General features: G+C 41.6%; 1 protein-coding gene across 13 annotated transcripts in view; it reads left to right on the top strand.

The window, feature by feature from the left end:
- The first annotated feature begins 2,534 nt into the window (after window positions 1-2,534).
- Neo1 (neogenin 1) overlaps window positions 2,535-9,915 on the top strand; it is a 227,141-nt gene continuing 219,760 nt past the window's right edge. For 4 of the 13 annotated variants that reach the window (XM_078049325.1, XM_078049323.1, XM_078049320.1 and 1 more), the window contains exon 1: window positions 2,541-3,054. In XM_078049325.1, the coding sequence (XP_077905451.1) occupies window positions 2,922-3,054 (133 nt within the window). In that variant the 5' untranslated portion in view covers window positions 2,541-2,921. Of the gene's footprint in view, window positions 3,055-9,915 lie in introns of all 13 variants that reach the window. The other 9 variants (XM_078049330.1, XM_078049328.1, XM_078049327.1 and 6 more) reach the window with 4 other exon arrangements.

The raw sequence follows: 9,915 nt of genomic DNA, 5'->3' as shown, positions 1-9,915 counted from the left end.
CTTGGATATTGGGATTCAGCCAGGGAATCAGCTGCAGAATCTCATTACTGGCAGCAATTAAACACTGAACTATATTGCTTCCTCAATGATTTAAAAAAAAAACCCAACACCAAAAAAACCAAAACATCATTTTACTATAAAGAATAAGATTCCTACCAAGTTTTATATTCATGGGATTTAATTTTTCATTTAATTTTTATATCAAAATATATTTAGAATATATTTCACAAGAATATTTAGTCTAGTTATTTTTGGCCTGCACTTCCATAACTTACACTAACATACAATGGACACTTTGTTTTCTTTGCTCTAAAGTTTCTTTGTGCACTATTCCTTGAACATGGGCCTCATGTTCCAACTTCACTTAGATGAAAAAAGTGTTAATTTCAGCAATGATATTAAATCTCTTTATAGACTCATAGTTTAGACTTACATAAAAATATGTTGCTTAGTCGGACATTTGTGGACCTAAGTATTTATTGAAATTCTTGTTCTGGAGAATGAGAATGAAGAATGATATACCTTGCTAAACAAAGGAGAGGTTAATAACTCCAAATGATTTTAAAATAGCATGTCAACAAGGACAGTAATATCAAAATGAAGTAAAGGATCTGATCTGAAGTATGTGCCAGAGTTAACTTTACAATCTTACTCTTGAACTGATCTGTAACTTTTTTTTTTTTTTTAAATCTGGGGTTCCATCTATTAGTGGTTTATTAGTAGAATGGCATTTGCGAAATTTGCAATTTAATCACAAATCAGTAATTTGATTTAGCCACCCTATTTTACAAAAAGTGCTTTAAACCTTTTAATATAAACAATATACTCTGTGGGCTGGTAAATTAATTAGACAGCTCACAGAGGTTATACATGAAATTAGCCACATATATATTTTTCTAAATTTGGAGATAAATGTAAGCCTCATTTTGGAAGTCACAATACACACTGTAGAGTTTTAATATAATGAAAAAAATTTAGCCTTAAAAACTATAGCTGAAAATTAACATTTGCAACACCATTTATAGTTTCCAAAGAGCTTTTCTCATTAATTATCTCAGAAAACTGAATAATGATGTTATTATTAAAGGTTAATTAAGCAAATACTTGTGAAGTAATTGGGAGGTAATCTATTTCTAATTTAACAGGTCAATCAGGGGTATTTAGGAAATATTTTTTTCTGGTTAACTACGCTAACCAAAACAAAAAGATATTTAAATGGTTTCCCTTGCGGGTTATTCCCACAATAAGCATTTGTTTGTTCTTCTAAGCCAATTGTTTCAAAGAACTGAAATGAGGGTCCCTAATTTCACTGTTTTGGTCATTGAAAAGGTTTTATGAGCTCTTCCTCCCCAATGTTAATCCACACCTTATGTTGTTTATTTTGGCACTTCGGAATAAATATAGAAAGTAACTGGAGAAGACACAGGTGATGCGTTAGAGATTAGCCATTTTCTCGTGGAAAGCAACACATCTTGATTATGACTCTACCGAAAAGTGAATACAAATCCAACTCATCAACAACCAAATGTAGTCCAAGTGTATGACTACACAAAGAAATTGTCTTAAGTTTTCATAGGTGCAGTTTATCACATGAACAGTATTCTCCTCAGTAGAACTAAAAACTGCTTTCTCCCAACTTTGGGTAGCTTGGGTGCTGCCTCACGATTACCACGAAATTTAAAAATCGTATATCCGGCTAGTTCCTGGTCTACCGGCTAAAGACGAGTCCCAGGTAAGAAAAGGCGAAATGCTCCGCCAGGGTACAGGTAGATGAAAGGTTGCAGTTATGACCAGAGAATTAGCCAAGGGTCGCGGAGCTCGCTCTGGAGCTCGCATGAGTTGGAAAGCTGGAAATCCAGCACCTTTGTCTGGGCCCTGGCTCCCTGGACCCCGGCCCCGTGGTGCGGGCGGGTCCCGGCACTACCCCTGGAAATGGGCGGCGAGGGCGGTCCGGCCTGGAAGCGGGAGGTCAGCGCGGCGCGGACGGCCCCCTCCCACAGGAGCTGTGCCAGGTCCCAGCAAGGGCCGGGCGGCTCGCTATTGTTTTTGGCGAGCACATAAGTCCACGCGCCGAACCTCTGCGAACCCAGGTTTCCTCCCGGAGGCCGTTCGGTTTCCTCCGAGGCCCTATATAGAGGCCCCGCGACTAGGCTAAGCAGAGGTGTGCGTCCGCTCCGGCCTCCCAGAACAGCCTGGGCTCCGAGCTCCTCTCGCCTGCAGGTCTCCGTACACCGAGGCGTCCGGGGAGGTGAGGGGGAATTACTCCCCCGAGCTAGGAGCCCGAGGCGGGAGCGCACGGGCGGGAGGAGGAGGAGGAGAATCGGCTTCTCCGGGGTTTCCCTGACGCCAGCAGCAGCGCCCGGCGCGCGCACCCCGTGCCCGTCCACGGCTCCCGGGAGAAGGGGGAGGGGAGCGGGCCCGCCGCCTGCCCTCGCGCCGCCGCCGCCACGGCCCGCGAGGCGGCAGCCGGGATTGGAGCTGGCGGGCCGCGCGCAGCGCCAGGCGGTGCAGGAGAGGGAGGCGCGCGTGCGCGTGCGCGTGTGCGCGCCCCGGGCCCCCGTCCCCCACCCCCGCCGCCCGCGGTCTCCGCCCCCCTCGCGCTGGTGTGTGGAGCCGGAGTCGGCGGCGGGTGGCGGCGCCTGGAACCCGGAGATCTAGCCACCCCCCGGCCCCGGAATGTACTGACTCCCCTCTCTGCTCTCCTCCCCTCCCCGCCCCCCTGCAGGAGGGAGGCGCCCCCGAGTCTCCCCTCCCGCTAGAGGGGCCGCGCGGGCCGGGCCGGGCCGTGCTGGAGCAGCGGCGGCTGCGGCCGCGGGAGCCGAGCCTGCAGCGAGGGACCGGCTGAGGCGCGCGGGAGGAAAGGAGGCGAGCGCTCCGCGGCGCTGTCGCCGCCGCGGCGGCTGCTCACTCTCGGGGAAGAGATGGCGGCGGAGCGGGGAGCCCGGCGACTCTTCAGTACCTCCTCCCTCTGGCTCTACTGCCTGCTGCTGCTGTTCGGGCGCCCGGCGCCGGGCGCTGCGGCCGCCAGGAGCGGCTCCCCGCCGCAGTCCCCAGGTAAGCGGAGGCGCGGGCCTGGGGCGCGAGGTGGGGGCAGGGGCGCGGCACCGGCTCCTGTGGTGGCGGCGGCTGCGGTGTTTTTTGTTTAGGATCCAGGAGCAAACGTGCAGGAACTTCTTTGCCTCGGCTCCAGTGGCCGAGAAGAAAGGGGATCTTGCGTGGCGAGAGTGGTCTAAGCGGGAGGGGCCGCCTCCGGGGCCAGGTCTGGGGCTCCGGGGGTCTAGTTCTGCGCTTTGTACGGGAGGCAGGTTCACCCCTCTCCTCTCACCCCTCCCCCAGGCTCATCCCACTTGTAAGAGTGGGACATTCTTGTGCTCGCACAGGCACCAGTAGAGGCCACTACACACCTCATTAAATAAACAATCGTAAGGCCAATTCATTAATTTTCAGGAAAGGAAGAGGGAGGGGGCTTGAATCGCCCTGAATCCCTGGCCAGGGATTTCCCAGCTTCTGCAGCCCCAGAGAAGCGTGGGGCCAGTCTCGGGAGACTCCTCGCGCAGGGATTGGAGACCGAGTCTGCGAAAGAGAGGGGGTGTCAGGGGCACACATGCATCCTCAATGACCAGTGGTGTTGACTTAACCATGAGGACGCCTTGGAGAGTGTCTCCAAGTGACTATCTTTTTCGTGTTTCCGTTATAAAATGCCTCTTTCCTGGGGATTTGTAATCCTGGGTAATTGTGCAAGCATCGGATTTTAAATACTTGTACATTGTTTTCAAGTGACAATATATAAATATATTGAACCTCAAAAGTCATTTTCAGTTTCATTTTTGCATATTATGTATTACTGGAATCACCTGGATTCCTATTTATTTAAGGGTGGGCAGTTAATGCAGCTTTTGGGTATAGCTGAGGGGTGGGATATACTCAGCAGTTGAAGGATAAAATAGCATGTAATCTGTTAAAATTGTTTGACCAGGGTGGTATAGTGTAAAACTTGACAAAACTTTCACTTACTTTCATGAGATATGAAAATTTTACATTCAGAAATCATCTGATTAGGCACAATAGCAACTTAAAATTAGTAAACCAGTACTTGTTTCTTGTTTCCACCTAATTTATATGAAATATATTTAAAGTCACTTCGCAATGAAACTTGACTGATAAACTTTTCATTTCCTTGCAAAGCACATGTTGGTCTGTCTCTCTCTCTCTGACTTTGGCCAGCCTTAAAGAACAGCTTTTAGTCTTAAGTACCAGTAGGTATTATCTAAACAAGTACATAAACAAGTGCTAATGTCACATTAGTATCATTGATGTCATCATGTGCACTTGTACATTCAGCCTGTACAAGTTTAGGTCACACTTTTCAGTCCTGAAATATAGGTAATTGATCCATACTTTCCTTTCCTGGGGATGATCAAGAGAAATGCAGCTGCCTTGGAAAACAAGTTTCTCTTATTCTTGTTTAATTTTATATGTAATTTTGCATATAAATCATCGTGTGTGTTTGAGGTAATAGGTGGAGTCTGTTTAAAGTTTTGTTAGTAATTCTGTAAATAAATGAGTGCTGGTAAGTTTATTAGGTTAATAGAAATAATGTAAACAGCCTCTTTGGAAATGATCTTAACATCTGTTCTGACATTAATTCAATCAGTAGGTTTTTATTTTGCACTGATGAGGTGCAAGGCATGTGTTCTCTGTCTTCATGGAGCTTACAGTCTGATGTGTAATAGGAAAGATAGCCGATCAACTACTAATTATATAATTAAGCAATTGTGATAAGCACTACAAAGGAGAATAGGTTTTGAGAAAGTGGATGCTGGAGTGACTTACCTAGTTTGTGTCAGGATGTCTCAGAGGTGAGACTGAGAGGTAATGGGGTAGAGGTGGAGAAGCTCACAACTAATTAAATGTGAGGATGAGTTTACAACACAGGTCTTCTGATTCTCTGTCCAGAGTGTTTTCAGTATACCACTCTGCCTCATTTCAAAAGTCAAAGGAATAACTGCAATGATGGGGGATTGGTCAGCTTTGTCATGAGCTGTGGAAGAGATCAAGGGAATGGAGAACTGAGCAGCTGGAACAAGCTGTCAGTAAGTAAGATGTCGTTTGTCAGTGCTTTTATTTATTTATTATTTTTGTAGGGTGGTAGACTCAGAAGTCTTTTTGTAGGAGTGGTAGGAGAGTGGAAATATTCAGTTGTAAAAGGTGAGAAAAAACAGATTTGGGACCACTGGATAAACAATGTTTTTACATCTTTGGGTAAACATATGAACAGTAAAAAGCATATGAGCCACAAGGAGGTGGAAAAAGAAGTAAAGAATGGAAAAGCTGATGGTAGAAAATGGTCAGCAGTGATAGAGGTTGGAAATTAGAAGGCCTCACAAATGGGCTTTAGGAGGAAGGACCTATCGAAGAGATTTGTATGGATCTTGGGGAAGATGATTTGACAGAGCACTTTGTGAATTCCAGGTCTTCTCATTCTGAATGCACATCCTTCATTCAGGACCCTGTAACTTCTGCTGAGCCATTTTTTTTGATGATAAGATTCATTATCTCACAAGGTAGATCATTCCTGTTTTGAAAAACTTCATTAGAAGATTTTGCTTTTTTGGACTGGGGTTGTGGCTCAGCGGTAGAGCACTTACCTAGCAAGTGTGAGGCCCTGGGTTTGATCCTCAGCAACACATAAAAATAAATAAAAATAAAAGTATATAAAAAAAGATTTTGCTTTTTACTGTTCATTTAATATAGTGTTTTTTTCCCCTTCATTCTGCTTGAATTTTTTTCCTTTCCTCTGCCTTTATCAGAATCAGCCCATTACTTGGTTTATTTTTCATTAATTCTTCATTTGTTTTTCAAGTTTTTCTTTCATCCACTTATTAACTATTGGTATCTAAAGTTTGTCTCATTCTGTCTATTCTCTCCATGTCTTCAGTTGCTACCTGTAACCTGGTGTCTCTCCTAGTCCACTTTTCACATGCTACTTGGCACTTTCATTGAATAGATAGGTACCTTGCATAATGCAGAAGTCCTGCTGGAATGAGCTTTCTGGAATATTTTTTAAACGTATCACTCTTCTTCTTAAAATCTCTTAGTGTTCCATAGCTTGAGTATTAGTCTAACCCCTTGGCATGGAGATTTTGAAGCCCTTTGTGTTCTCTACTACCACGCTTGCAGCCCTAATTTAAAGCCTCTTCTCTTGTCACCCATAATATGTACCTTGTGTTCCACCACTTCAGATTAATTGCAGAGCTTTATGTCTGCATGCCTTTGTACATGCTGTTCTTTCTTCCTGCTAAAGGAACTTCCCATCTTGTCCACTTCTGAAACCCATTTCATTAGTGACCTTTCTTTACCAACCCCTTCTCCCAGAGTTAATAGTTATCATTCTGAGTTCCCATAGCTTTCTGAGCCCTTTTTGTGTCCTGTTACTTATTTTCTTATCTCCTCTGCTAGCTGTAACCTCCTGAGGGTTGGCAGTTGTCTTATTCACCTTTGTATCCCCACCCGTAGCTGAAGCATTTGGCACAGAGTAGATAACCAATGAATGTTTGTTGAATGAATGTTCAATTGCTGTGTGTATGTCTGTATGTTTTGGGTACTGGGGATTGAACTGTGGGGCACTTGGCCACTGAACCACATCCCCAGCCCTGTTTTGTATTTTATTTAGAGACAGGATGTCACTGAGTTGCTTAGCTTCTTGCTTTTGCTGAGACTAGCTTTGAACTCTTGATCCTCCTGCCTCAGCTTCCCAAACTGCTGGAAATTGCCTTTGTTTTTAACCCCCAGGGCCATATAGCACAAATTTGATTCCTTTATATGATACCTTCAGTCTCTAATGATAGAATTCATATATTCTGTATGCATGTGTATCTATGTATTGTCCTGTCCCCTCCTCCTTTTTAAGTTGATCATCCTTAATTTCTTCAGCCATTCTTCACTGGGACCACTGGATAAACAATGTTTTTACATCTTTGGGTAAACATATGGCCTGTGGAGGTAGAAGAAAAAGTAAAGAGTGGAAAAGGTGATAGCCTTCTGACTCCAAGTGAGCTTGGTCATCCTCCTAGATATGCTCCATTTTAGTTCTTATTCATTTTGTCATCTTTGGAAAGATCATTGATTTTTGTTGCGTCCTCTGTTTAAAAAAAAAGGACTAATGCCCTGTTCTGCCTGTTAGGATGAGGTAAAACAGAGATCAAAGATTTTTAGGATGCATGCTCAAAAGAGATTAGAAATATGACTGTTCTTAGTAAACTGCCAGAAATTAATATGTGATATGGGATAGTGAATAAAGGACTTGTGTATGGAGGCAGAGGATTTGGGGGTATGACTCATAGTTCTTAACTTCACATATATATTTGTAAGTTGGGGGCTATAGGCAGGCTAGAATAATACCTACATAACTGGATTGTCAGAAAAATTAAGTGTAAAACATTATAAATAGTAAATTATGTAGAATGGTTTTAATGTTTTTGAACTTTAAAAATATGCTATAATTCTATTAAATTATTGAAAGTATAGCTTTTTTTTTCCTCTGTTGTCTTAATTGATCATTGTTGTTTTCTGCCTTCTGAGTTTTCTCTATACCAGGAAAATTTTGGCAGTAACATTAATAAATCTCATTATTAGGAACTTTTTCTTTTCTTTAATTATTTTATATATTTTATTTTTTTAGTTGTAGATGGCCGCAATATCTTTCTTTCTTTCTTTTCTTTTTTTTTTTTAATATGGTACTGAGGGTTGAACCCAGTGCCTCATGTATGCTAGGTGAGCTCTCTACCACTGAGCCACAACCCCAGCCCCTGTTGGTAGCTCTTTCTAATAATCTTTTTTCCAAATACTTTACTTGATTATTGACTTTCATGTGATTGGGAGGTATATACCGTGACATTGGTAAGTGTTTTGGCTTTTGGGTATATTTTAATTTCTTGATATCCATAACAGAAGAACAGGTAGAGGACATGACTGTGGGTAAGATCATATTAACCAGAGAGCTAAGTGAGGTGAAGATGAAAAGTTTTGTTTAAGCTTTAAAAAAAAATTAACTTTGTCAGGGAATGCAATCAAGAAAAAGATGATTTTAAAATAAGGCCAAATTTTGGATTCATTTACAGTGAAGAATTTTTTGATTTAAAAATTTTGGAACAGGGGCTGAGGTTGTGGCTTAGTGGTAGAGAGCTTGCCTGGCATGTGTGAGGCACTAGGTTCAATTCTCAGCACCACATATAAATAAATAAAGTCCATTGACAACTAAAAAAAAAAAAGAAAATATTGACTTTAAAAAAAAAAATTTTGGAACAGGAGACCAAAAAAATTATTCAGACCCATTGGCCCAGTTTTGGTGTCTTTCTTACCAATTGATGTCTGTATGACTTACCTTTTTACATTGTAATCATGGTATATGCACAATTTTAAGTGTTTTCCCTTAACATTATAACATTTTTCTTTATTGCCATATTATCTTTAAATCATTTCATTTTAAAAACTTATTTTAAAAATACTTATTTTCAAATGATATAAAGTAAAATTTATCACATCTACCAGCAGATTCCATTTTAACTCACAAATAACCATTCAATACTTTCCCCTTCTGCATTTCCATAGGTGTGTATAGTTTTTTTTTAAAAAAAAATACATAAGTAGAATCATACTCCCTATTGTTTTTCTCTCTCTCTCTTTTTTTTTTTTGGTAGTGAGGATTGAACCCAGGGGCCCTTTACCACTGAACTATCCCCAGACCTTTTCTTTTTCTTTTTTTATTTTGAGACAGTATTTTCCTAATTTGCTGAGGGTCTCAACAAGTTGCTGAGGCTGGCCTCAAACTGGTGAACTCTCTGCTTCAATCCCTGCTTCACTGGGATTACAGTCATGTGCCACTATACCCAGCTGACTATTGTTTATCAACTTTGCATTTAACAGTGTTTTGGAGATCTTTCTATACCATTACAAATAGGTTTTCTTAACCATTATTTAAAGTGTCAGTATAATATTCCAGGGAGTAAATGTAATATTAATATTTGCTAATAAAAGGGGCACTCTGCCAAACTCTTTTACATTTATTTAATTTTTTATACGACCCTATGTGGAAGATGGTTATGACACCACCCCACCCCCATTCTGTAGATGAGAAAACTGATTTTCAAACTTTAATTGCCTTGCTGAAGGTCTTAAAGCTGTCATTGGAAAAGTTGGCGTTTGAATCCAGGTATTTCTAACTCAAAAACCTGTGTTCCAAATTTTTTCTTTTTTTATTTGTTCTAATTAGTTATACATGACAGCAGAATGCATTTCAATTCATAGTACACAAATAGAGCACAATTTTTCATTTCTCTGGTTGTACATGAAGTAGAGTCACACCATTTGTGGCATCATACATGTACCTAGGGTAATGATGTCCATCTCATTCCATCATCTTTCCTACCCCCATTCCCCCTCCCTTCCCTTTGCCCTATCCAAAGTTCCTCCATTCATCCCATTGCCACCCCTCCCCCCAACTCACCATTGTGGATCAACATTCACTTATCAGAGAAAACATTTGGCCTTTAGTTTTTTGGGATACAGAAAGCCTGTGTTCTTATGTATTCTCTTCTTACAGATATTGAAGATTTTCTCATGATTTTGCTGTGATAATTCTTTTCTGTATGTGGCCTTTTCCCTCTATTTGGATTCCCACATACAAGATTATTGATGAAAAGATATTTTTTGTGTGTATATGGGTGGTCAAGGTTCCATTTATTGTGGAAGAGGAAGGATAACATGAAGAATAAAACCATTAACTAATACTTTTACAATTTTTCCAATGTATTTTCACCTTTAATTATGAACTCTGAATACTTAAGGCCACTATTTTAAAATGCGGTCCCATAGCTTGTCTGTGTCATCTGTTAATGGAAGGATAGAGCTAATTAG

Source organism: Ictidomys tridecemlineatus, chromosome 5 (assembly GCF_052094955.1).
Source record: "Ictidomys tridecemlineatus isolate mIctTri1 chromosome 5, mIctTri1.hap1, whole genome shotgun sequence".
NCBI classification, from domain to species: Eukaryota; Metazoa; Chordata; class Mammalia; order Rodentia; family Sciuridae; genus Ictidomys; species Ictidomys tridecemlineatus.
This window is presented reverse-complemented; position numbering and strand designations above follow the sequence as displayed.